We start from the raw sequence: 26,145 nt of genomic DNA, 5'->3' as shown, positions 1-26,145 counted from the left end.
TTGGCCTCCCCACCATGATGAGCTACAGCTGCAAATACTGACGGCTTGTTTTAGATGGAGAAGCTACTGAAACTTTAATATGTTTTGTAGAAAACTTTATTCATCATACTATTAACTTTAATCATTAATAAAAATAAGCATGTAATTTAGCTTTTAATAAAATATCTTTAACCTTTTATCTTTATGGTGGTTTAAAAAACTAAAGTTTTAAATGTAATATTTACTGTAAACTCAACTTTCAGAGCCTTTGGTTCTGGTTTCAAACCTGCACTTGTGAACAAAGTTATGTTTCCTCTTTCCATGCAGGGATTCTCTCCAGGTACTCCAGCTTCCTATTCAGATCTTCAGTTTAAGCTACATAACCAATAATTCTTATTTTTTCCCCTAGAACCGTTAAACATTTTCTCTCCTCCCAGAGTTCACCAAGGTCAAGCTCCAGATTTTCACCACTTCTGTTTTCATGACAAGAGAAGCAGCAGACGACAAAATGCAAAGTTTTAGGTTTTTATTTTTAAAGGTTTAACATCAACATGTCAGTCTCTCTAGACAATTTTTGCAATTGATTTTGTTTTTTATTTTGTGGCGCTACTGTAGAAATATTTGCAATGATCTTTCTTCTTTAAACTTCTTCAAAATCTACATACAAAAGAAAAAAAGATTAAAAAATTGTAAGCTTGAACACAAACATTTTTATTCTTTAATGAACAGGAATAATTATTTACAGTTTTTTACTCTGTGTCAATCACAAGCTACGACTTGACATGAAGAAAGTCTGAGGCAGCAGAGCAGTAGAGGTAAATACTGCCACCTGCAGGTGGGCATTAACATCACTGAAATCTAATGTTTTAGACAATTTTTGTGGAAAATTTTAAATAAACATAATTATGAATTAGCGTGGAAAAATGTGGGGATATGTTGGGATAAATTTCTGTGCCCCTGGGATTACTAAAGACTGGAGCAGCTGATATGTTCAACATTACAGATGGAAGCAAATATTTCACAAGTAAAAGAATGGAAAATAAATAAAATCCATAAAAATATCATTACATTTTCTATATTGTACATGACAAAAGACATACAGGTTATTACTGTTTAATACAAACATAAGAGGCTAATTACACCCCACCTTATTATAAGAAGTAAAGTAATTATTTCATCACCAAACAAAGTTTGACATTTTATGTGCTTGTGAAAATAAATACAGCTTCATTTTCATGATGCCTCCTCTGCCTGTTCTAGTTTGATCTCATATGTAGGAATATTTTTTACCAACTTAACTAAACCACATCCTGTTGGTTTACAGCTGACACAAAAGAGCAGAGGAATTAAATTTGACCCCATAACCAAAGCCAGCATAGAGCGGTTCAGTGAATGTGGTGCTGAAGGTGTGGAGGTGGGTCACTACATCACCGGAGACTCTGTAGAAGGACAGGATGCCAGCAGGACCGTCCACATAGACGCCCACACGGTGAGAGGCGGTAGGAGAGGGAGGAAGAGGAATGGGCGACCCGCTGTTGTTGTGCCAAGCGCTGTATCCTCCATCAGTGCAGGCGAGACACCAAGACTGATCATTCCCTCCAAACTTGGAGCCATCGCTGTCACCATTTCTCCCAATCCCTCTGTAGCTCACTGCAACATAAACCTTTCCAACCCATTCAACCTCCCAGTAACAGCGACCAGACAAACCAGTTTCACACAGCACCTGGGGCCAGTAGTCAAATCTTTCCTGGTGATCGGGGTATGGGTGTTCCTTCCGTAGGTCGGTCACCTTCCTGTTGTTCTCAGACAGCCTGAGGAACTTGTGCGCTGTGTTTGGGTCCAGTGTGAGCTGGCAGAAGTCTGAACAAAGATACTGTATGTTCAACATGCTGTTTAAAACTGTTCTGACACAACAAAATGTGTTAATTATTTTGGAAAGTACTTCAAATTAATAACTTGTTAAACTACAACGAAAAAAAAAACCTGATAAATGTGAATAAAAATCATGAACTCTTACATTTTGTGAAGTTTGGCTTCAACCACTGGACAGAACCGGGTTCAGTTCTGTAAGGCATGAAAGAGACGAGTCTTCATCATCTACACTGTACAACAGAAACATCAACATTGCTACTTTTTTCATTGGTTGTTTTACTGACATCATTAATTATTCAGGCATTCTGGCAGAGTTTATAGTAAAGGACAAATTAAATCTTGCTCAAATGTAATCTGAGGTAGACAATTCTGGACCTTGGGTTCGTTTGTCCGGCTTATTTCTGCTGTTTCTCTGCTTGAACACGTCTGATTTAATATTGTTATAAGCTGAATAAATGATTTATTCAGTTGTGTTGGAGCAGAGACAAGTTTAAACCTCCACACCATTCAGGAGACTGTAGACCTGTTATTCATTTTACGAGGACGGTGAGTCCTAACCTGATGGCGTCCAGCCTGCAGTCGGGCATCTTTAGACTGACTGACAGCAGCTGCAGTCCGGCCTCTCCTGGATGGTTGTAGCTCAGGTCCAGCTCTCTCAGGTGGGAGGGGTTGGAGGTCAGAGCCGAAGCCAGAGAGGAACAACCTTTTTCTGAGATCAGACAGCCTGAAAGACTGAAGACACAACAAATAAATCTCCTGCATACAGGCAGGAATGACCTGGAAGTGTACACACACACACACACACACGTGTTCAGATTCTATATATTCATCCAGTGAAATGTTCACCGGGTCCAACTGCTGATCATCGACACACTGAGATCCATGTCTGATGTTCCTGTTTGAACTTATCAGTCACTTTCTTCTGTTTATTCCAGTTTTAAATAATTAATATCTCAACCATCATTTTCACTCCAGGAGGAAACTGCAGTATTTGGTGAGCTGCAAATATATAATTTAATAGACAAGCCTTGAGGTCCAAACCTTTTCATCAATTGTGTCAGAAGAGTGAATATAGATTTAACTAGACAGGGCCACACAACGAACAAATATACCAAGATTTCTGACAAAATGGCTACCAGAGCAGACACAAAAATGGTGTGAATCATTGAAGTGCTGATCACAGTCTGTCCATGTCCCCACAGTCCTGCTCACACTCAGAGAGTCAGGAACACACTAACAATGGAGACACACACACCTGGGTGCAGGTAATTAAGCCCCCATGGATCCTTAAAACAAAGGTTTTAAAGCTGAATAACAACAGAGAATGTGATCTGACCTGAGAGTTTCCAGTTTGCAACATGGACTCTCCAGTCCATGGCACAGGTACTTTATCCCAGAGTCCTCCAAGTCGTTGTTACTCAGGTCCAGGTCTCTCAAACTAGATGACTGGGAACCGAGAACTGAGGAAAGAGCTTCACAGCTTCTTGCTGACAGGTTACAGCCACTCAACCTGAAAACCAAAATGTCACGTTTACATAAACATATCACCACTCATGTAATTACCAATATAGTCATATTCCCATGCAGGCATTTAGACGAGCTGTAAAAACACATTTTCTCTCAGAACTGAACTTAGTCACAATAAAGAACTGGGCTCATTTTAAACCAGGTTTAAAATGTGACAAACATTTATATTTCTAATTATTTGTACTCATATTGCAAGTTCCTTATGAAGTTGTTTATAAGAATTGTGACATTTATGTAATCAACACAAGTAAACTCACACAGCTTTCTTAGCAGCTTTAACCACAGGCAGCAGCCTGAGAAGAGCCTCTTCTGAAGCCCAGTATTTCTTCAGGTCAAACTCATCCAGATCTTTTCCTGATGACAGTAAGATGAAGACCAGAGCTGACCACTGAGCAGGAGACAGTGTATCTGTGGAGAGACGTCCTGAACTCAGAGACCGTTGAATCTCCTCCACTAGAGAACGATCGTTCAGCTCATTCAGACAGTAGAACAGGTTGATACTCTTCTCTATGGACTGACTGTCACTGATCTTTTGCTTTATGTACTGAATTGTTTCCTGGTTTTTCTGTAAACTTCTTGCCTTCTGTGTCTGGAGACCATGTAGGAGTCTCTGATTGGTCTGCAGTGAAAGACCCAGGAGGAACCGCAGAAACAAGTCCAGATGTCCATTTGGACTCTGTAATGCCTTGTCCACAGCATTCTGATGTAAATTAGCCAGTGCAGGTTCCTTATCTTCTGTCTCACATTCTTCAAGCAGATTGACTCCAGAGTTGATGAAGGTCAGATGAACATGAAGAGCAGCCAGAAACTCCTGAACACTCAGATGGACGAAGCAGAACACCTTGTCCTGGTACAGCCCTCTCTCCTCCCTAAAGATCTGTGTGAACACTCCTGAGTACACTGAGGCTGCTCTGATATCGATGCCACACTCTGTCAGGTCTGATTCATAGAAGATCAGGTTTCCTTTCTGCAGCTGATCAAAAGCCAGTTTTCCCAGAGACTCAATCATCTTCCTGCTCTCTGGACTCCAGTGTGGATCTGTTTCAGATCCTCCATCATACTTGACCTTCATCACTTTGGTCTGAACCACCAGGAAGTGGATGTACATCTCAGTCAGGGTTCTGGGCAGCTCTCCTCCCTCTCTGGTCTCCATCACATCCTCCAGAACTGTAGCAGTGATCCAGCAGAAAACTGGGATGTGACACATGATGTGGAGAGTTCGTGATGTCTTGATGTGGGAGATGATGCTGCTGGCCTGCTTTTCATCCCTGAATCTCTTCCTGAAGTACTCCTCCTTCTGGGGATCATTGAACCCTCTGACCTCTGTTACCATGCCAACACACTGAGCAGGGATCTGATTGGCTGCTGCAGGTCGTGTGGTTATCCAGAGGAGAGCAGAGGGAAACAGTTTCCCCCTGATGAGGTTTGTCACCAGAACATCCACTGAGCTGGACTCTGTAACATCAGTCAGGATCGGATTGTTGTTGAAGTCCAGACCAAGTCGACTCTCATCCAGACCATCAAAGATGAACAGAACCTGGAACTGTTCAAAGCTAAAGATTCCTTTGGTTTCAGGAAATAAATGATGAATCAGTTCCACCAAGCTGAACTTTTTATCTTTCAGCACATTCAGCTCTCTGAAGGTGAATGGAAATATGAACTGGATGTTCTGGTTGGTTTTGTCTTCAGCCCAGTCCAGAGTGAACTTCTGTGTTAAGACAGTTTTCCCAATGCCAGCTGCTCCTTTAGTCATCACTGTTCTGATTGGTTGATCTCCTCCAGGTTGGACTTTAAAGATGTCTTCTTGTCTGATGGTTGTTTCTGGCCTATCTGTTGATCTAGAAGCTGTTTCAATCTGTCTGACCTCATGTTCCTGGTTGACCTCTCCAGTTCCTCCCTCTGTGATGTAGAGCTCGGTGTAGATCTGGTTCAGCAGGGTTGGACTTCCTGCTTTAGTGATTCCCTCAAACACACACTGGAACTTCTTCTTCAGGGAGGATTTAAGGTTATCCTGACACATGGAAGGAGTTTCTACAAACAGATAAAAGACATGAGCTCACCTGAGATATGGATCACTTCAAAACTATTTTTCTTAAAATAGGGCAAAGTAACAAAAAGATTCCACTTTTCAATCATAGAAACATTTATCACTACCCCGTCTGACAGCCAGTCAGGTTTTTGGCAAAGTTGTTTGACTGCAGCCTCATGAATATTTTGACTGCAGCCTCATGAATATTTTGACTGCAGCCTCATGAATATTTTGACTGCAGCCTCATGAATATTTTGACTGCAGCCTCATGAATATTTTGACTGCAGCCTCATGAATATTTTGACTGCAGCCTCATGAATATTTTGACTGCAGCCTCATGAATATTTTGACTGCAGCCTCATGAATATTGCCTCCATCAAGAATATCTCTGAGGATGGAGATGTTGACAGGATAAGCCTATGAGGAAAAGTCAAGGCTAGGGTGTACCAGCATGAGATTCTGGCAAGGAAACTGTGGCCACTGCCATTTTATGAGTTTCTGATCGCTACCGTCTCAGGAGATGGTTAGGTCTGCAGAAGAGCCTGAGCAACATCATCATCTATGGAAACACCTGCAAAATGGTGGGAGTTTAAGGGGAGACCTTAAGGTCCATTGAGAAGGAGTTCAAGTGAGTCAGAAACCCTATCTGTGTCTGGTATAACAGCAGCACTACGGCTCAAAGGAAAGCTCTCCAAAGGGTTGTGAATACAGCCCAAAAAATCATTGGCTGCCCTCTCCCCTCACTGGAGGACCTGCACAGCGACCGCTGTCTAAGAAAAGCACAACACATCACAAAGGACACTTCTCACCCCGGACCTTCTCTGTTCACACTGCTGCCTTCAGGCAGAAGATACAGAGCAACCAGAACCAGAACCAACCGTCTCAGAGACAGTTTCTACCCGACAGCAATAACAAAACTAAATGCAATCAAAAACAACCATTAATCATCATGAATGATGGATGTGAGAATGTGGCTGTTCTGATTATTTTTTTGTGCCAGTTGTTTGTTGATTCTTACATTGTGTGTGAATTGTGAGACAGTTATTTTTTGTTTTTGGGCATGTGCACCGACTGATGGCACCTTTTGGATTTCGTTGTCCTTGTGACAATGACAATAAAGATTTATTTTATTTTATCTTATCTTATCTTAAAGTCGGTGTTGCAGGGAAAGCAGCAGCAATTTGCTGCTATGATCAGAATTGGGATTTTATTGTTTCTTCTGATATAAAACTGCATCAGTTTCAGCTAATCTAATGTATCGTTTTAATTTGATATATATAGTAATTTTAACTATGCATAAATGTTAAGTAATTTATGCATTTTATGTATTTTTATGTTCGTTTCCTTCAAACTGATTTTGTTTGTTTGATTCACCAGAAAAGGTTCAGCATGAACTGCTGAGATTCAAGAAATGGAGAAATTAATGCTTTAAAGTCATTATTTCTTAGTTAATAAATATTGAGACAGTTTGTTTTTACAAATGTGTTGCATCAACCATTTTACTTAATTGTTTTTCAGTCATTTGGTTGAAAATTGAGATTTTAATAATCATCTTACTGCTCTGCAGAAGCTCGGCCAGTTCCTCCTGATTCATCTTCTTCAAGAACAAAACTATGATCTTCAGCAAAGCTTCACTGCTGCTCCTCTTCCTCTGCTCGTCATCATCACCCTCCACCATCTCCTCATCCTCCTTCAGACTCTCTAAGCATTCTGGGTAACATGGATTCAGAACCTTCTGGATCTTCTTCAGTTCGTTCTTTATAAAACGGATCATGTTTCGCTCCAGTTCCTGAAAATGAATCCCAGATCAGACTGGATCAGACTGGATCAGACTGGATCAGAACATCGGTTCCATGTTGGACAGACTGAAGATCCTGGACCTGGTCTGAAAGCAGGAAGTTGACTGAACAGAACTGACCGTAAATATGGAGTCCAGCTGTGTTTGGAGCTGCTGCCCAGACGGACCGCTGGGAACCGCTGAGCTCTGCTGGTCCACTCTGGAGGAACCAAAAAGTAATTTATAAAAAACACACAATGTTGCAGATGTCTTTCAAATTGAATACATTTAAATTGAACAAATGTTAAATATTTTAATGTATTTGTTTTTCCATCAAGAAAATGGTATTTTAGATGATTGTAGTTAAAGTTGTTTTAAGTCAGAATATGCTTTAATTTTTCTCTTCCTGTTTTCAGCTCCTCAGCCAAACATTTGCTGCTTTTGTTTTGAAAATCTGCTTCCTGTTGGTTAAAGTCCAGTTACTGACCTCAGGTCTGGGTGGGGTTTCCATCCTGCTGCCTGGCTGCTCCTCAGGGACAAACTGGGTTCAGGTTCTGGATCAGAACCTGGTCTTTGGTGGATCATGGGAGACAAAAGGAGATTTTAGGGCCACATTTGTTTTGGTTCCAACTTGCATTGGAACCAGGATCCTGGTGATCCTGGTTTAAACAGGAGAAACTTTTCATCCATTCACAACCTTCGGTTACGTCTCTCATTCATCAATTTGATCCAAGTTCTGGTCAGATTTTGTTGTTTATTAATTCATTTTTACATCAAATATGGACTAATTCAAAATATTGAAAAGGAATCTCTGATTCTACTGACAGAAACCGGATCAGTTCATCGTTTTCATTTATTCACCTGGGGAGAAAAAACTGGCACTGATCCAGTTCAGACGTGCAGAACCTTCCTTTAAACTGAAGAGGTGCTGATTTTGATTGGTTGCTCCGAAATGACAAACAGCTGGGTTGAGGTTGAAGGACCGAATCCGGAGCAGAATCCGGTTCTGGTTCCCAGAGACCGGTTCTAGAGAAGACAAGGGAATAAATAAATAGATTTTTAAAAATCAATATATAAATAAATGCATAAATAAATAAATACATTTTGAAAAGAAAAAAATTAATAGATTAAGCAAGCAATAAATAAATAAATGATAAATACATCTAACATTAATAAATTAATAAATGCATAAATAAATGTATCACAATAAAATCTAAGAAACATTATAAATGAAAAAAATAATAAATGCATTAAGAAATATATTTTTTAAATTCTATAAATAAATCAATAACTAATCAATACATAAACACAATAATAAATACATAAAGAGACAAACACAACTTTCATTTTGAACATATTTCCAAATTGATTTTACCCTTTAAATCAATATTTATTGATTTAAAACTCAATATATTATATTTTGGTTTATTGCATTTAATGATGCACAACAATGTTTCAGGTTATTACATGTTAACAAGTTATCCTGATCTGAGTTCTGACTCCAGATATCTAGTTAATGAATGTCCAGATAAAAGTCCGATAGCCTTGAACTGCTTTATTGTAGCAGGACAAAGATCAACATCACATCCACTCACTTGTTCTTCAGAGAAAGTCTGGTTCTGAACAAGCCGGGTGGACTCATAGCGGCTCTTCATGGACTCAGCATTCTGGGAAGAAACTTCAAATAGAAACATCATAGAGCAGCAGAGCGACGTGGTGCTGGGTTTCACAACTGGAGGTGAATCCAGTTCCCAGCTTTCAGAGCATCTCCATGGTGTTTTCTCTGTGGCTTTGCAGCAGGTAGCCACCAGAGGGCGCTCAGGTGAAACTGTTGCATGGTTGAGGCTGATTCCCTGCAGGTGTAGCTGAACACCTGCAGGGAATCAGCCTCATTCAAACCTGGATATAAGGAGCTGGTTGCCTGATTTTAACCCTTGTGGCTCCTCAGTTTCACCTCCAGGTGGATTCACCTCTCATCCTGTGGAAGTCCCATGTCCAACACTGTTACCTTCATCTGCTCCACTAATTCATTATTTCTTCCAGAAGTCCCCTGACCCACCCAGATCGTTACGGCTGCACATTACTTCACTTTGTAAATAAACATCTTTCACTGATTTCTCCTCTCCTGAGTGATTCTCTGCATGTGGCTCTGAAAGGTAAACAGACCTGAAGCAGGACAGATGCAACAGGCTGAACATGGATCATCTCATCTCTCTATTGCTTTAGTTTCTCATGTTCTGCTTACTGCAGTAAAACTGATTCATCTTTATCTCCCACCTGCTGCAGAGCACAGCTGTTCAGAGAGCTGTCTCTGCAATGTTTGATTAAAATATAACAAGTTGCAGTAATTTAGCTTAAATATGCAGAACATCAAATATAGCAGCTGAATAAATTGTCCCGGAGTGAAAGTGGACCTCAGATGTGATAAAAGCAGAAGTTTATGATCAGAGGACAGGTGAGAGTAGGTTAGTTTAGTGTAGGTTAGTTTAGTGTAGGTTAGTTTCTCCACATCAGATCCTTTAAAACATCTTGAAATGAAGCTCAACTAGTGGTTGAGATTTTAGTTCCTAGGTCTCTATTTGTTTGAAGGTAAAATATGTTTGTCTCTAACATAAGAGCCTCAGGATGGGAGCAGGAATCCAAGATTAACTGGTTTCTTTAATGTTTTAATTTATTTCTGGCCAGCAGCAGAGGAACCACAGAGTTCTGGTTCTCCCCTGGGTCAGCTGCTCTCACTTCACTTTTTAATTCAAAGTTTATTTCTGCAGATATTTTCAGTCAGGTGTCTCTGCTTCACATTCTCTGAAAGTTGACCAATCCTGGGATTTCCCTCCAGCCCCCTGACAGAAACATCCAGCCGTTTCTAAAATGAGATTTCAGTCTAACATGAAATCAAAACGCTCATCGTTGCCCTCAGATCTCCAATCTACCATCTGATCTTATGATCATCAGGCTAAAAATGGCTTTTAAACATTTTAAAAACTTGGTTTTCTGACCTTTAAATGACATTAAACAGAAAATCCGGAATAAAGTGAATTAAATGTAGCAAAAGATCTGAAGCTGGATTTGTTTGAATTATTTTAGTAAAACATAAACAGTTTGTAAAGCTCAAATATGAAGAAAACAAACTTACAGCGTTGAAGGCGTCTGAAGACTAAACTACTTCCTGCTTATTGGCTCCACCCACCGAGTTTAGCTTTAGCCGCACCTTAAGTTAGAAATCCACCTTCAGGAGCAGATACTCGTCTAAATGACCTGCAGTTTTCCTGATCTCTTTTTTCTTCTTTTCCATTTAATGTTCAGTTTAGTTTTGTGGATTTTTTTCCCCCTAGAATTATTTGAAGAACTTTTTCTGATTTAGAGCATTTTCCATGTTCACTAATGGAAACGACGAGCCTGGAAAACACGGAGAATAACAGAAAATTAACTCAAATGTTTTTTAAATAACAGTTTGAAGGGAAGAATTAAACTCAACTGGATATAAACACTCAGAAACGGATCAATTACTTTTAATTTAATTTAATTTAAAAAGGTTAAATGATAAACTTCATTCAAACAACTGGTTTAAATCAAATTACATCAGATTTACAAGATTATAAGAGAATCAAGAGATGACGTCTGTTCAGTCATTTTCTAGATCAGCTGTTTGTCTCCCTCTGGTGGTGGAATTATAAAACTGAAATGAGCGACTTTAGCCTCAATAGCAATAATGTGATCACATTATCAATGGATTATTAATGTGATCACATTATTAATGGATTATTAATGTGATCACATTATTAATGCTTCATCCTTCATGATAATCTGGATAAAATTAGACCCGCTGCTGCTTCCAGGTAAAACCTTTCACCTGTTTTCTGACAGGTTTCTGTATTTCTATCCTGGAATTAGCCGCTGGCCTCTTTTAATTGAAATGTGTAAATTTAATTTACAGATTGAATGTAGACAGTTCAGTAGGACCACATTAGGTTCTGATGGTTTCTGTGTCCTTGGTGTCTGACGCCTGTTTTTAGTAAAACGTCCTGAGACGTGTTGCTGAGTTTTGGGTCATTGTTCTCCTGTTGATCTGTCTGAGAATAGTCATGATGTTTCTGGGCCAGCAGCGGTTCTGGTTTCGGGCCCAGAAAACCATCAGACTGTAATTATAAACGTCACCAGCAGAGGGCAGTGTTTGTGCTTTAAAAATGCTAAACTGTTTAATTTTGTGATATAAAGTTGTTCAAGTAAACACTGTAAATGACGGAGAAATGTTCTGGATCATTCTCCTGTTGATCTGTTCCTCTGGTTCTGTTTGGACCCAACAGAACCGAGCAGGGAGACTTTCACCTCCATATCTGCAGGTAAATATTTGATCTGTGTCCTCAGCCGAGTCACACGGAGGTCCGATCAATAAGAACACATCTGGTACTTCAATCTCTCCTGATTCTGTTCTCTCAAAGCTCCTAAAGTAGAGAGGTGAACCTGACCTCTGACCTCTGACCTGCTCCATCAGCGTGTCTGACACAGGTTGTTCTGAGAGGGAAAAGGCCAGCAGGTTTTCTCCAGGTCCCCCAGCCAGTCACAGGAGGTTCTGTTTGGTCCGGATGACGGTAAACAGGACAGGAAGTTGCATTAAACATCCCACTCATCAGCCAGACTCACACTTTGACCCTTCAGTCGATAAGCTTCTCCTGCCTCCACCAGCAGAGTTCAGAAAGACTCTGAGAGCACGACTGGACGCTGCTGGGTCGGGTTCTGAGGTTCTGGATCATGGTGGAACCCACGTCTAAACGGGCCGCTGTTCTGCTGCTGTTTGCGCTGCACAGCTGTCTGGCCAACAATGGTACCGAGTATTTACTGTGTTATTGTCTCCAGAAATAACATCTGAATATTAATCTTTAAATTGTATCTTTTGATTATTTTATGTTTTTCTAGTTTTTCTCAACAGCCAGCTGGCTTCACAGGTTCTGATCCGAAACCGCCGAGCCAATCAACTGTGGGAGGAGATGAAACCAGGTAACTCAGCAGGTCACACTCGGCTGGACACACACTCTCCTCCATGTGAATTTGAGCGGTGTGTGTGTGTGTGTTGCTTCTCCTCAGGGAACCTGGAGAGGGAGTGTGTGGAGGAAATCTGTGACCATGAAGAAGCCAGAGAAGTGTTTGAGCAGAACGATAAAACGGTTTGGCTTCACTGTAACTGTCATGGCTAACCGCTCTGAGATCAGATCAATACAATAAACTTTTTGTTTCTGCAGGAAAAGTTCTGGGCCACGTATCTGGGTACGTAAATATCCTCCAGCTGAAGAACAAGGAAATTATCTAGAGACAATGATGTTGTGATCAAACCGTTAGCTTAGCCTCCTTTGCTTTTGGTTTAATTAAAGCTAAATTAACTTGAAATTTATTGGTTCTGGTGACATTTACTCCCAGAAGAACCAAGTTGTTACTGGACTTGGTGCTGATTTAATCCAGTTGGGTTTGTAGTTTAAGTGAAGTTTATTCAGCTGATGCAGCTGCACTGCAAACAGAACCAAAGTCCAGAGCAGTTCAGCACACAAACATGCAGCTGCTGTTTGTCTCCAACAGACTGTAAAGGAACCAAGATGCAAAGAACAAAAGAAAACATCAACATCATCAGGGGTTGTGTGCAAGGTAACAAACCGGTTACCAGAAGGTAAAAGCAGGTAGCCAGTGGTCACATGGTTAACGGTTCTGCTGTGTGCAGGTGAGTGTGTCACTGGTATTGGAGGAAGCTATAAAGGAGACATCAACATCACAGAATCGGGCAAAAAATGCCAATACTGGACAGGCAGGTTCCCTCATCCCATCTACAGGTATGTTTACCTCACCAGAACCTGAGGAACACAACGATGAAGGTTTCAGCCAACAATCTCTGCTGCAAGCTACTAACATGACCACGGCTCAGTTATCTACAAAACAACTTCACTAATTAAGTAAAGAAAACACCAACCAACAAAATGGCCAACCAACCCAGTGACCAACTGATCAACCAACCGCGTCTTTAACAATCCAAGCAATTGGCCAACCACAAGTTCATGTGTGGCACAGAACAATCAATCAATCAATCAATCAACTAACCAGCTAAGATATTAGTTCAAAGCTTCACAACTAACTGGACTACTAACTTTATCAATAATCAAACTAGCTAATCTGTAAACCGTTAACCAGCTTACTGAAAGCTTTGAGTGTCTCATTAATCACCAAATCTGAGACATGAGATCAACCAGCAACCTCAGAACTACATGAAAGCCAAACAACACAGATCTACTACAACCCAACCAGTCAACCATTGACCAACTCTTAAGCTAACCAGAACCAGTCAAATGACCAACAACAACCAATAAGTGTGAAATTTTACAAGTCAACAAACTAATGGACCTGAAGTTCTGTGGTAACTGTTTGTCTGCAGGGAGTTTAATACTTCAGTACTAAACAGCGTCCTGAAGGAGAACTTCTGCAGGAACCCTGACAACCGTCCAGGAGGACCTTGGTGTTTCACCACAGACCCAACGGTCCAGAAAGAGACCTGCAGAGTACCTAAATGTGGTAAGAGTTCACCTGAATTCATAGAAACCCCCCCTTCACGGTCTGCTGCCACCATGTTGTTTGGTTCTGGAAGGATAGTTTGAGTAAACACCTGCTTTTTGTCAAGGTGAGGTGTTTGTCCCGACCACTGTGGCACCAGAACCAGTCAGGAATACAGTTTGTTTACCAAACTATGGCATTGACTACACTGGTGACCTCAGTGTCACCGCGAAAGGGCACACCTGTCTTGCGTGGTCATCACCAGAGGCTGTAGCCCTCAGACGGGGTAAAACGTTCATCCCAGAGGTGGTTCTGGAGAGAAACAAGTGCAGAAATCCAGACAACGACCCCGAGGGCCCCTGGTGCTACGTGGAGATTTCTGGAAACATCACAATCGGCTACTGTGACCTGGAGTTGTGCGGTACAGTACCAACCCATGACCAGTGATTACACCAGCATACTGGTCGGCTGGCCCCTCACCTGTTGCTGCTGTTCACCTGTGTGTCTCAGAGGATCCTCTGTTTGGTGGAGAGGAGTTAACAGACGACAGAGGAACGGAGCGAACAGTCCTGGGTCCCGAGAAAAAACTCTTCTTCAGTCCTCGTTCCTTTGGTCAAGGAGAAAGTGGTGAGTCATCTGACCACAACTCGTTGCTACAGCCTGTACTTGTAACAAGCAACATGTTACAATATTACTAGTTTAAGATTAAAATACATAAAGAATGTTACCTGTCAAAGTTATCTGTATTTTAATGAACTAAGTTGACATTTAGACATAAAATTGAACATAAAAAGATCGAGCAGCTGCTAGAAAACAGTGTTTATTGGCAACAGTGGCACGCTGTTGGTGTGTTTGTTTCACTGCACCAGTTGATTGAGATACTGGCAAACTGGTGTGTTAACTGGTGTCTGACTGTGTTTCAGTCTGCGGGCAGCGTCCTCTCTTTGAACAGAAGGGCAAACAGGATAAAAACGAGAACGAGCTCCTGGAGTCCTACAGAGAGCAACGGATCGTTGGGGGTGACGAAGCTGAGGTTGCTTCAGCTCCATGGTAACCGCACCTACAGCTACGAGACATCATGGCTGCTACCACAATAAAAGACAGATCAAGGGATGAGCAGAAGGATTTTGCTGTTTGCAGGCAGGTGATGCTGTACAAACGCAGCCCACAGGAGCTCCTCTGTGGAGCCAGTCTGATCAGTGACGAGTGGATCCTGACTGCAGCGCACTGCGTCCTCTACCCGCCCTGGAACAAGAACTACACCGTCGACGACATCCTGGTCCGACTGGGGAAACACAACAGAGCCAAGTGAGACAACCTGCCTGCTGTCTTCTCCACTAACCACCATCTATGTTGATCTCAACAGTTTGACCTGGTACCGATCAGACTTTTTACCTAGAAATATTCAGTCAGGTGGAGGTCAGGGTCTTCTGGAGATTAGCTTGGTGGACAAGAAGAATGTTCTGGGAATGTCAAGCATGGTAGTGGGACCATCATGCTGAGGGGGTGTTTTGCTGCCATTTGTACTGGTGCATTACACAAAGAGGAAGGAATAATGAAAGAAGACCACCTTAAAATTGTTCCACTTCACCTCAAACTAAGGTGGTAGATACCTGGAGGTGTATGTGTAGTTCTGACCCAGTTTAACATGACACCATGCTGACCGGAGGCGCATCCTTCTTCCTCTCTCCAGGTTTGAGCGAGGAATCGAGAAGATCGTGGCGATCGATGAAATCATCGTCCATCCCAAATACAACTGGAGGGAGAATCTGAACCGGGACGTCGCTCTGCTGCACCTGAGGCGACCCGTCACTTTCTCAGACCAGATCCACCCCATCTGCCTGCCCAGCAAAGAGGTCGCCAAAACGTAAGATGAACACACCTGTCTGTCCAAACCTTTATGCATAAAGGTTTTTGTCTCCACTGTCCAACTGGAACCAGAAACCATGTTTCCCTCACAGGCTAATGAGCGAAGGCTTCAAGGGGCGAGTGACCGGCTGGGGGAACCTGCAGGAAACCTGGAACCCTTCAGCCAGAAACTTACCTTCAGTTCTCCAACAAATCCACCTTCCGATAGTGGAACAGGACATCTGCCGCAAGTCCACCTCAGTGAGGATCACAGACAACATGTTCTGTGCAGGTAACGGTTCCTGTTGTCCACAATGACTCATTTGGACTTGGATAATGCTCCAGTTAGGAGTTCTGGTTTGGAAAGTCAGAAATTTCTGATCCTACGAGTCTAATATGGTCACTGTTTGCAGACCCTGATTGTTACTGTAATTCTCATCCACACAAAGTAGAAAGTTAAAACCACTTCAGTGTTTGAAAATGTAAGTTAGGAAATGAATTAAAAAATCACTATGGAGCCCATCAACAGTGGCAAAGGTCATGTCTGATGTCTTTCTGCCCCGAGGTTCCCCTCTAGTTGCCCCATTTAAATAAGAGACTTTGTTTATGCAGGTTATAAACCAGAAGAGAACAAACGTGGTGACGCCTGTGAGGGCGACAGCGGAGGACCGTTTGTGATGAAGGTAAGGAATGAGCCTGCAATGCTTCTAGTGACCAGCAGGGGGTGGTGTCTTTAATAAAATGAGTTAATGGGTAAAAGTCTTGGTGGTTGACTCGGATTCGAGTTTCCAGCCTGATCCAGAATCTGCCCTCTGTTCAGTACCCGGCAGAGAACCGCTGGTACCAGATCGGCATCGTGTCCTGGGGCGAGGGCTGCGACCGCGACGGGAAGTACGGCTTCTACACCCACCTGTTCAGGATGGGCCGGTGGATGAAGAAAGTGATCGAGAAGTCGGGAGGAGACGACGACTAGACCCAGAACATCAGTCACTTCCTGTCAAACAAGCCAATTAAAGTTTGTCCACATCTCCTGATTAACTCCTCCGCTTCAGTCATTTAGTGTGGAAATGAATCATAGATGAACAAAGTTTAATCCAAATGGTTTTATTAAGAGGTTCTGTTCAAACAAAGACATCTGAAGTTCTGCAAAGAGATCCAATAAATCTGTTTATCATCTCAGCTGAAGATCTAATAAACATATAAACATATTTACATGATGGCTAAAATATATCCTTTAACTGCTCCGCATCAGGTCTGGTCACTCAGTTGTTCACACTGGATGAACAGGGATTTAAGTAGAAAATCAGTCAGATCATAACAGCTGTTCTTCAGGAGGTCAGGCCTCCTCAACAGGCTCCGCCTCCTCCTCCACCTCCCTGTCAGCTGTCCTGTGGGTCAGCAGGTGTCGGTTCAGGTGAGTCTGTCGGGTGTAGCTCTTGGAGCAGAAGGTGCAGGGATGGGGACGAACGTTGCTGTGGGACAGCAGGTGCTTCTTCAGGTCAAACCGTCTCCGAAAACACTTCCCACATTCAGGACACGAGAATGGTTTCTCTCCTGCAGGAGAACCAGACGGACAGAACTGGATTTACTGGACAGGCTGTAGTTGGACAGAAGGGGGCAGTGTGGCTAACCTTCAATAAGCTACGATAAATCTTGATCTGTTTTAGAAACTGTTCACATGTTTGTACTTTAGACTGATTTATGGAAACACTGACATGCCCAGAGAGGCTAACAGCTGCTAACAAAGACACTGATCAGAGAGGCTAACAGGGATTTATTGCTTACAGAAGTGTAAAAACTCAAATGTAGCAGTGAGATTAGTGAATAAATAAATCCTTTAGCACTTTATATTTACCAATGTCAATGTTTTACTGTTGGCTAACATTTAGCTCCAGGTTGCTGCTGATGAAGGTCATGTGACCAGCTCACCTGTGTGTATGCGGCGGTGCTCAGTCAGGTGGCAGGAGATGGAGAAGGCTTTCCCACACTCCTGGCAGACGTAGGGTCTCTCCCCGGTGTGGGTCCTCATGTGTTTCTGCAGGTCTCCACCAGAGGGCCACGCCTTCCCGCACACCGTGCAGACGTACGGCTTCTCGCCCGTGTGCTGCCTCACGTGCACGCTGAGGCCGGCGTGCGCGGTGAAGTCCTTGGGGCAGTAGGGGCAGCGGAAGGGCCGCTCCCCGCTGTGGGTCCTCAGGTGGCCCTCCAGGCCGTCGCAGGTCTTGAAGCACTTGCCACACTGGGGGCACAGGAAGCGGTTGTCGCCGCTGTGGGTGGCGCGGTGCGACTGCAGCCCCGTCACCGAGCTGTACGACTTGTCGCACTGATCGCACTGGTAGGAGCGGGAGGAGTGGCTGCGCTGGTGGATCCGCAGCTGAGTGACTCCTGCACACGGAGGCGGGACTAGTTTAACTCTGTCTACCTGTTCCCGGCAGCCATTCGGAGCGGGTCTTACCTGAGAAGCTCTGGTCACAGAACAGACACCTGTAGATGCACTCAGCTCCCTCGGCTGAGTGCGTCTGCAGGTGGCGCAGCAGCCGCGTCTGCGAGCTGAAGGTCTGCACGCAGACGGAGCAGCTGAGGTCGTGCAGACGGTGGGTCTGCTTGTGATTGGTCAGGCTGGACTGGAGCTGGAAGGCGCTGTCGCACTGGTCGCACCGGTAGACGGGCCGGGTCAGGTGAGTGCGGCAGTGGGTCACCAGCTCGGTTCTGGTGGTGAAGGTGGAGCTGCACTGGAAGCAGGCGTGGGTCCGGAGGGGGCGGGGCTCCCCCTCAATCCGACCCTGTAGGGCTCCAGATCCGGGTTTTCCTGACGACCCGCAGGTTCTGTTGGAGCGCAGGTGGCGGATCACCTGGGGAGCAGCTCAACGGTTACCGGGGCAGAATGGCACTGTCATGTAACCAAAATATACGTTTTGATCAAGTTTTGATTTGAGCCTCTGGTGTTTCTGAAGCTCCGCCTTCAGGACATAAACCCAACATGGCTCCTCTATTAACCCTTTAGCGTTTTTACCAGCGTTGCTTTAAGAAGTAGCTCTTAAAATGAGTTCAGCAGGTGTTTGCTAATTGCTGCTGGCTAGTCTGAAGGAGCTGAGTGGGGGAGGAGCTACGTTTGAAGGCGGGCTAGGCCCACAGCTGAATGGTTGCCACGGAGACTGAAGGATTTCTCAAACATGCATGAAAGACTGAAAGCATCTCCAGGGATGTTGAGTCGGTTTTCCAGCCTGAGTCTGCAGGTAAACACTCACCTGAGAGCGGTAGATGAAGCACTTTCCACAAGCAGGACACCTGTGAGCCACACGCCGGGAATTATGGGAAATGGCTGTGCGCTGGGAGCCCTCTGATTGGCCAGGTGAGTCTTTCATCCTGACAGGATCAGACCTGACCCCGCCCTCCACCACGGTTGTGACTCCGCCTCCCTCTGAGCTCTGATTGGACGCCTCCTGCTCCTCCTCTGACATGCTCTGACCAATCACATCCTCCGTCATCACCTCCACCTCCACCTTCATGTCTAGCTGCGGCAGGCCTCCCTCTGATTGGCTGGCTGGGTCAGGGTGGGCGGGGCTAGTGAGGAGGGGGTGGGACCAGGCTGACAGGAGCATTTCCTCAGTTTCACCAGAAACTGGAGGAGGGAATAAATGGATCAGAACGGATCCAGATTCAGAACCTCCCTCTGGTTCTGATGCCGTACCTGCGGTTGTTGCTTGGCCCAGTCGGCAGCTCTGATTGGTTAAGAGCTCCGTCAGGTGTTCCCTGTCCGTCTCCTGCAGAGAGTCCTCCAGAACACAGGGGGCATCGTGGAGCCAACAGGCCGCCTGCAGGACGACCAGACAGCGGGTCAAACGGACGAAGGTGTGAGGAAGAGGAGGAACAGAGAGGTTCTGGGCACCTGTCTGAAGTCCGGCACCGGGAACAGCTGCTCGATCCGGGTCAGGAGGTCGGACAGCAGAGACTGGAGGGCGGAGTCAAAGCGCTGGTCAAACACTTCCTGGAAGAGGAGCAGAGGAGGCGATGAAGAGGGAAGGAGTCTCAGGAGAGCTGCAGCGAAACCACCCACCTGCAGGAGGCGCTGTGACTCAGCAGGAGTCTGAGTCAGAGAGAGGAGAGCAGAGCAGCACTCAGTCAGCTCTTCATCCTGCTGGAGGAGGAAGAGTCAGAGTCTGCTCCGTTCCAGCTGCTGGGATTTTATCTACAAAATGTTTTTCATCTTTTTGATGTGGAATAAAAACATTTTATCATTTTAAAAAAGACAAATCTGAAGTGGCGTGCATTTCTGTTCCGACTCTCTGACTGAACACTTTGTACAACATATCAGCATCAGTTCTCGAGTTCTAACTGAAATTCCCAGCTGGATTCAGGGCTGGACTTTGACTAGGCCAGTCTAACCTATAATTTTTCTGACTGAATGTTCAGGCTGGTTGCCTCCTCCATTCTCAGCTCTTCTAGGAATTTTCTAATCAGGTAACTTCTTCCATTAAAAAGAGCTGCATCCTTCCAATGTATCTGACCTCCAACAACAGCAACGGTTTCAGTTTTCAGGCTTTTATTAGTGAAACATGTAAAACAAAAACATCCCAACAGAACTAACTCTAGAAAATCAGTGTGAATAATTTTACTGTGAGTTAAAGTTCCTCTATTTTTGGTATGTTGATGAAGTTCCTGCTCAGTGAGTTCATTTAACTTCCTCTTGACAAACCTGAGTTTGTAACATTATTTCTGCGGCCTTACCGATGCTTTGGAGATGGAGCGGATCCTCTCCAGGTGAGTCTGATCATCAGCAGGGTGAGAAAGGGTCACCTGGAAGATGTTAGAGTAGGGGATGTGTTCTTCAGCACATTTTCTAACACCATTTTGTTTCCAAACAGCCGTCCCAACGCCCACCTTGGCCCTCAGAGCCAGCAGAAGAACACCTCTCTGCCTTTCTGTCAGCAGCTGTGGGACGGCCTCGGTCACCAGGGTAACAAACTCCTCCAGCATCCCATAATGCTTCACGCTCTGCTGCTGGATCACCTGCCACACCGCCGCCGTCAACAGGCGGAGAGGAGGGAGGAGGAGGCGCAGAGCGGAGGCTGGGGAGGAGAGGCGTCATGTTAGACCAGGGGTCCCCAAACTTTCTCCTGTGAGGGCCACATAACTTGTCCCTTCTCTGATGGGGGGCCGGGGTCAGTTTGTAACAGAAAAAGTGTGACGATTGTAAGAGTGCTAAACATAAAAATGTATTGTTTTTCAGAAAGCACAATCAAATAACCTTTTCTGGATTCTTCAGAGAACAAAAGTCAGGAAATAACACTATTTATGAAATAAATAATAACCAAATAACACTGGGTTCTCCACATAAAAAAAAGGGTTAGGGTCGATTATATGCATGTATAAAATAGTTACTAACAGTTAATAATAAATAAAGTTCATTACTAAGGAACATTTTATTGCAAAAGTCCAACTTATCAAATAAAAATGCACATATATGAAAATACTCTGGTATTGTTCAGGGGGCCGGACCAAATGTGGAGGCGGGCCGCATCTGGCCCGCGGGCCGTAGTTTGGGGACCACTGTGTTAGACACTAGGAGGATCATTCTGTGGTGAAATGACCTTTTCTTCTCATCAATGAGTTGGATACAAACTTGCTGTGATGTGGAAACAAATAAATGACTTCTCAATTTGTTGGATAATAGAAGAACGTCACTCAAATAATAATAATTAACCAGACTTTAACTGGCCTGAGGCCAGAGAACTGACCCGGATCAGATCCTGGTGGAGCTGTTTGAATAAACTAATTAATGGTTAACCAGAGTGAAAGAACAGCCAGTTACAGCAGTGTAATTATCGGTGTAAGGCATTTTAAAGCAATAGTTGACTTATCGACACGCCGATTTAAAGAAAACCTCCAGCTGACTGGGAACCAGCAGTTTTTCCATGTTTAAAGCGTCTCTAACAGACAACAGGAGAGAATTAGATGTTTTTTCTTTGGGCTTCAGGCTAACATTAGCACTGCTCTGCGGCACAGCTTTATAATAAACGTGTTTAAAGTTGGTCTGTCCTGTTAAAGCAGCTTAAAGTGAGTCAGTAAACTCTCACCCTTCATCCTGAAGCTCACCGACTCTTGTCCTCCTCTTATATCCGCCTTGTGCAGCTCAGCTAACGGCTAACGGCTAACTTTTTGTTTACAATCCGCCACCAGCAGCTGGCTCCGCCCACTTCCTGTTCCAACGCAGGAAATACTTCCCGGTTGCGCATGCGCCTGGAGAAAATTCAATAAAATTAATATAAAAGATATATTTACTATATATTTTTTATATTTATGACATTTTTAGTAGGTGTTTACAGTTTTTACACTCAAATTATTACAGAATTTAAATTTTTATTAATATTACTACTATTATGAATCATTATATAAATATATGCAATAAATATTATTATTATACATTTGTAGAATATCATCGATGCGCAGTTTCCAAGAGGGATAAAAAAAATTTCTAAATATATTTGTGTTTATTAATATGGTACAAGTGAAGATCCCCAAAATATTTTTTATCACGTTGTCCAATAAAGTCACTATCAAAAGTAAAATTGAAAACAAAATTACAGATGGTGTTTTGATGTTCATTTCCAGATCTGATTTCTCTGTAACTGATTTATTTTTCATTCTTTAACTATGTTAAACATGTAGTGTAATAGTTCAGTGTGTGTTATTACAGTATAATTTATAATTTTGCAGAAAGATTAGATGAAGCAAGAGAACCAGAGGAGGAAACTGCACTGACTCAGAAGCTGACCTGTGACTGGAGCTGGTTTTATTACACCAGCGTTTATCAGATCGATGAAGACGATAATCAATGAGCAGCTGAAGTGCAGCGAGCTGTTTTCAGCTCATGTGACACAGATCCTGTAAGCAGGTGTAATCTCCTCCTCCTCCTCCTGCAGGTCTTCTCTAAAGGGATTACTGCAGACCTGAGGTCAGAGCGCCACATTCTGCAGAAACAAACACAACGAAAAGCAACAACAAGCAGAGGAAGAACAGCTGAGGATGGATGTGTGGAGGCGCTGAAGGCAGCAGAACAAGTCCACCGTCTGGATGAACCTTCATCTAACTGGCTCCTCTACCTCTGCTGCTATGCTAACCAGCTAACCTAATCCCTGCTGGGCCCTACGGTGGACTTCAACCACTCATTGGTGGTATTATTGCTGAATAATCCAACATTCAGTCCCAATAGTTGGTGCTGGTGAGGCAGATGGATCCAGACAGAGAGGAAGATGTGTTTTCAGATGCTGAAGACTCCTTCCCTCTGAGAGAAGACCAGGAAGAAGAGGACAAAGAGGAAGAGGAAGAAGAGGACGAAGAAGAAGATGCCAGGATCTTCAACGCCTGGATGCAGCAGAACAGAGGAGGGGAACATCAGAAGAAGCAGGTGCAGGAAGAGAAGGAGGAGGATGAGGAGGATGTGGAGTCAGAGGGAGGAAGACCTGAAAGCAGGTGCAGCTTTGAGCCGCCGGTCCAGATGAGGGTTGCCCGCCGCTCGTCTTTGCCCTGTCTGGTAAGAAAACACAAAGGGTTGCTGATGTTTAACGAAGCGAACCCAATCAGTCAGAGCAGAGAATCAGATGTTTGTTCAGTTCTTCTGGTGGATCTGCTCCGAGGTTCTCACACCCTAAAGTTCTGTCTCAGGATCCAGAATAACTGCTGATAAACTTTATGGTCTCGGTATCCTGCCAAGGTCAACAGATGGGTTACCTAACATAACGATGGGATTAGATATGAAGTCTTATGGAAGACTCTGGACGTCTGGATGAGCCTGGATGTTGATGGAGGGATTTGGTTGCAGCAGCAGCCGGATAGTTACTGTAAAGGGTTAGTTTATCCCTTTACTTCTTATTAGTAAGGCAATAAGTTCATAAATAACAGTAGGCATTGAATCCAATCATTAGTGATCAAGGATTTTGAAAGTCAGTTTTCCTCGAGCTGCTGGTTGGTTTTAAATGACATTAAGGCATCTTGATGCTAACTGAGGACTGTAAGGTTTTCCCTGCACTCTGGGTTAGGCTAACTCTATCAACCAATAAAACCAGTTCTTTCAACAACAACGCTTTGGGCTTTCCAGATGTTTCAGTTCATTTTCACAGAAATTTGTGAAGGAACTTCAAGAGATTATTCCTAGAAGTTCATGAAAGGGATTCCTCCTGGTGGTTTGGTGCAGGTGAACCTCTGAAGCTGTGGCTAACCCTGAGACTGAAGGGCTGAAACATCTGGATGTCTTATTGTAATCTGACTCAACCTAAAATAAATCCAAACTGTGTGAAATGATGTTAAAACCCTGGTTCTAATTTTTTAAAAAGCTGCTTTGCTCTTTGTTCAGAAAAGCATCAGTGAAGATTAGAGCAAACTTTCAAAAAATGGGTGGAACCCAAAAAAACAGAAATATTTTAAAAGTACTGATGAACCTACTGAGCCAGATTCCTGCCATACTGTCAGCTTTCTTCTTGTGTAAATATAAGTGAAGAAATTATTCTCCTAATTTCTTAAAATGTTAAAAAATGTTTGTTTAGCTTCGTTCTTGTCAGAGAACGTTGCTTCTCATCCAGGATGTTGTAATCATGAGTTTTCATTGACGAGTTCCCAACAATGTCAACATGTATCAACAACTGTCCACATTTTTCATCCAAAATGTGGATTTTGTGAACATCCTAGAGATGATGAACAGTCGTAAGGCTTCCTTGATGTTTGTGTTCTTCCAGAACAACAGCGGTGATGATGACCAGGAGACTTAAAGAGTCAGATCAGTTCACTTCACTTCATTTAGTCAGAGCTTTCAATCCTCCAGGGTTTACAGCCTCTGACCTCCTTCGCAGTGAGAGCAGGGAAACGCTGCGTTAGCTTCTTCACTGCTGTATTTAGCTCTGGGTCACTTGGCTCAGGTGCTGCACTGTGGTTTATCTGGGTGTTAGAGAGAAACATGACCTGAGAGCAGCTAATCTGACCTTTACACCTACTGAAACCACAGAAGACAAATAGCACTTGGTTGGACTGTTACGTATTGGAACTTAATTCATAATACATTGATCAACTGATAGATTGATTGATTGATCATCTGTGTCCAGGCCAACCTCTCATCCATGCAGCTGTCTCGCCTTCACTCCTCCACATGTGCTCCAGTAACAGCCAGGGTTTTGCTGCGACGCTCCTCGTCCCGCCGCCTCCTTCCCTCCCCGCAGGAAGCTGCCGTCCCCCCGCTGGAGCGAAGACCCTCGCTCATACCCACCATCCCCGAAGCTGTGCCTCCTGAGAGGCGGGGCCAGTTCAGACGACGGAACGTCATGTCGTTGGTGGGTGGAGAGCCAGGTTGGTGTCTTCAGCTCCACATGTGATTCAGAGAGTTTATGTGAATGTAATGTGTGTGTTGCAGAGTGATGCGTACAGCATGTGTCTGATCTGTCATAATGACTTGAGCCAAGGATCAGGAGGGACCAGAGAGCTGCAGTGTACACACACCTTCCACAAAGAGGTAACACACCCACAAAGAACACACTCTCCTACTACTGCTGACCTCATGTAGTCTCTTGTTTTAGTCAATCCTTCCTGGTAAAGGAGTGTCTGTTGTGTCTCTGCAGTGTATAGAGGAGTGGCTGTGGAGGAAACAGTCCTGTCCAACCTGTCACGTCCAGGTGTGCGTACCTCAGTCTCTCTACTGGAGCTCCACCAGGGTCAAGGTCCCCTGAGATAGACTGTCTTCAAACAGGTCCTCTGGTTTCATTACAGACATCTGCTACCCATCCTATGAACCTTGGCTACAGCTCAGCTGTGACGACAGACTTCTCCCAGGTGAAAGTCTTTCTACCACTACAGGTCTCTGAGAGCGATCCATGTCTGTCCCTGTTTACTGGGCTGGATGAGTTTTTACTGCAAGGCCAACAAGTTCTCTACAGTTCAGCCGCCTGCCTTCAAACCAAACCGCTGGACTCCATGGCCCTGGTTTTACATCAGAAATCATTTTCAGGTGTTATCATTGGTTTTTAAAAGTTTTCCAGTGGAGAACCTTACAGATCAATCAATGACTCAAACTTACCATGAGTTGATGGTCAAACCAGTTTCTTCCAGGGGTTGAAACCAGAGGATTTTCAAAATTCTTCTTCGGTTGAAGATCTACTCAGAACTAAAAAACATTTAAAACCTTCTTGAAACAGGCTTCATTTTCCTGGCCAAGTATTTAAAGCACTTTCTCTTTATTGAGTCAATATCTTTATTTGCCAGCTAATTTTGTACACTGTTTTCTGGCTAGATTTGCTTGTCTGTTCAGCATTTTCAGCTTGTTTCTAAATGTTCTCAAAGGCTTGATAAATAAGAAAATACTTTTATGAAATAAAACTGCAGCTATGGCTGGAAAACACAACTGCATAATGTTGAAGCTGAATTGCAACCACTGTAACCTCATTGTAATTTTTATTAATTTTTTTTACAGCTCTATCAATGTTATAATGTTGTTGTTTTTGTTTGACTGATTACTTACTGTATGTACAAACATGCGTGCTTTTGCTTTAACATTGTAAAAAACATCCAAGGATGCAAATAGTACTTTTACTTTAATAAAGAA

The 26,145-nt window shown here is 43.5% G+C and overlaps 4 protein-coding genes across 9 annotated transcripts; 2 read left to right on the top strand and 2 right to left on the bottom strand.

Annotated features, from left to right (window-relative positions):
- Positions 1-652: 652 nt before the first annotated feature.
- LOC111607624 (NLR family CARD domain-containing protein 3-like) lies at positions 653-10,362 on the bottom strand. Of its 3 annotated transcripts, XM_023329691.1 has the most exons (12): positions 10,318-10,332; positions 9,084-10,047; positions 8,780-9,037; positions 8,046-8,210; positions 7,672-7,755; positions 7,326-7,404; positions 6,965-7,196; positions 3,636-5,409; positions 3,188-3,361; positions 2,410-2,583; positions 1,997-2,043; positions 653-1,839 (listed from the first exon to the last, which is right to left on the bottom strand). In XM_023329691.1, exons 3-12 carry the CDS (start codon positions 8,824-8,826, stop codon positions 1,298-1,300), a joined length of 3,318 nt encoding a protein of 1,105 aa, XP_023185459.1. In that variant the 5' UTR covers positions 8,827-9,037; positions 9,084-10,047; positions 10,318-10,332; the 3' UTR covers positions 653-1,297. The 3 variants fall into 3 exon arrangements, with proteins under 3 accessions (XP_023185459.1, XP_023185460.1, XP_023185461.1); XM_023329692.1 differs by lacking the exon at positions 9,084-10,047 and having other exon boundaries at positions 8,780-8,862; positions 10,318-10,362; XM_023329693.1 differs by lacking the exon at positions 9,084-10,047 and having other exon boundaries at positions 8,780-8,851; positions 10,318-10,341.
- A 1,402-nt stretch (positions 10,363-11,764) lies between these two features.
- f2 (coagulation factor II, thrombin) lies at positions 11,765-16,598 on the top strand. Its single transcript, XM_005812125.3, has 15 exons — positions 11,765-12,006; positions 12,099-12,179; positions 12,267-12,346; positions 12,422-12,446; positions 12,753-12,818; positions 12,892-13,000; positions 13,597-13,733; positions 13,840-14,133; positions 14,223-14,339; positions 14,636-14,762; positions 14,853-15,020; positions 15,406-15,579; positions 15,674-15,852; positions 16,173-16,243; positions 16,381-16,598. Exons 1-15 carry the CDS (start codon positions 11,934-11,936, stop codon positions 16,531-16,533), a joined length of 1,854 nt encoding a protein of 617 aa, XP_005812182.1. The 5' UTR covers positions 11,765-11,933; the 3' UTR covers positions 16,534-16,598.
- Positions 16,599-16,643: 45 nt separating this feature from the next.
- On the bottom strand, positions 16,644-22,419 carry LOC111607628 (zinc finger protein 2-like). Of its 4 annotated transcripts, none has more exons than XM_023329751.1 (11): positions 22,336-22,419; positions 21,638-21,800; positions 20,442-20,629; positions 20,289-20,357; positions 19,618-19,698; positions 19,450-19,548; positions 19,252-19,375; positions 18,809-19,182; positions 18,016-18,412; positions 17,490-17,945; positions 16,644-17,114 (listed from the first exon to the last, which is right to left on the bottom strand). In XM_023329751.1, the coding sequence occupies exons 2-11, from the start codon at positions 21,642-21,644 to the stop codon at positions 16,897-16,899; spliced, it is 2,013 nt and encodes a 670-aa protein (XP_023185519.1). In that variant the 5' UTR covers positions 21,645-21,800; positions 22,336-22,419; the 3' UTR covers positions 16,644-16,896. The 4 variants fall into 4 exon arrangements, with proteins under 4 accessions (XP_023185519.1, XP_023185520.1, XP_023185517.1 ...); XM_023329752.1 differs by having other exon boundaries at positions 19,618-19,695; XM_023329749.1 differs by having other exon boundaries at positions 19,450-19,698.
- A 346-nt stretch (positions 22,420-22,765) lies between these two features.
- Positions 22,766-26,142, top strand: LOC111607636 (histone H3.v1-like). Its single transcript, XM_023329788.1, has 4 exons — positions 22,766-23,094; positions 24,656-24,880; positions 24,961-25,059; positions 25,166-26,142. The coding sequence occupies exons 1-4, from the start codon at positions 22,792-22,794 to the stop codon at positions 25,271-25,273; spliced, it is 735 nt and encodes a 244-aa protein (XP_023185556.1). The 5' UTR covers positions 22,766-22,791; the 3' UTR covers positions 25,274-26,142.
- Positions 26,143-26,145: the final 3 nt, after the last annotated feature.

Source organism: Xiphophorus maculatus, chromosome 24 (genome assembly GCF_002775205.1).
Source record: "Xiphophorus maculatus strain JP 163 A chromosome 24, X_maculatus-5.0-male, whole genome shotgun sequence".
NCBI classification, from domain to species: Eukaryota; Metazoa; Chordata; class Actinopteri; order Cyprinodontiformes; family Poeciliidae; genus Xiphophorus; species Xiphophorus maculatus.
This window is presented reverse-complemented; position numbering and strand designations above follow the sequence as displayed.

Bases quoted from the DNA above. Each gene is read 5' to 3' on its own strand.
- LOC111607624 (XM_023329692.1), bottom strand. From the start codon at position 8,826: ATGAGTCCACCCGGCTTGTTCAGAACCAGACTTTCTCTGAAGAACAA. The intron at 7,405-7,671 runs GTCAGTAACTGG...TGGTTCCTCCAG, and splicing joins AAACCCCACCCAGACCTGAG to AGTGGACCAGCAGAGCTCAG. The intron at 2,584-3,187 runs GTCAGATCACAT...TTGTGTCTTCAG, and splicing joins TGCAAACTGGAAACTCTCAG to TCTTTCAGGCTGTCTGATCT.
- f2 (XM_005812125.3), top strand. From the start codon at position 11,934: ATGGTGGAACCCACGTCTAAACGGGCCGCTGTTCTGCTGCTGTTTGCG. The intron at 13,734-13,839 runs GTAAGAGTTCAC...CTTTTTGTCAAG, and splicing joins CTGCAGAGTACCTAAATGTG to GTGAGGTGTTTGTCCCGACC. The intron at 14,340-14,635 runs GTGAGTCATCTG...ACTGTGTTTCAG, and splicing joins CTTTGGTCAAGGAGAAAGTG to TCTGCGGGCAGCGTCCTCTC.
- LOC111607628 (XM_023329749.1), bottom strand. The intron at 20,358-20,441 runs GTGGGCGTTGGG...AACATCTTCCAG, and splicing joins TGCTGGCTCTGAGGGCCAAG to GTGACCCTTTCTCACCCTGC. The intron at 19,376-19,449 runs GTGCCCAGAACC...GTCGTCCTGCAG, and splicing joins CGGTGCCGGACTTCAGACAG to GCGGCCTGTTGGCTCCACGA.
- LOC111607636 (XM_023329788.1), top strand. From the start codon at position 22,792: ATGGATCCAGACAGAGAGGAAGATGTGTTTTCAGATGCTGAAGACTCC. The intron at 23,095-24,655 runs GTAAGAAAACAC...ATCTGTGTCCAG, and splicing joins GCTCGTCTTTGCCCTGTCTG to GCCAACCTCTCATCCATGCA. The intron at 24,881-24,960 runs GTGGGTGGAGAG...TGTGTGTTGCAG, and splicing joins GACGGAACGTCATGTCGTTG to AGTGATGCGTACAGCATGTG.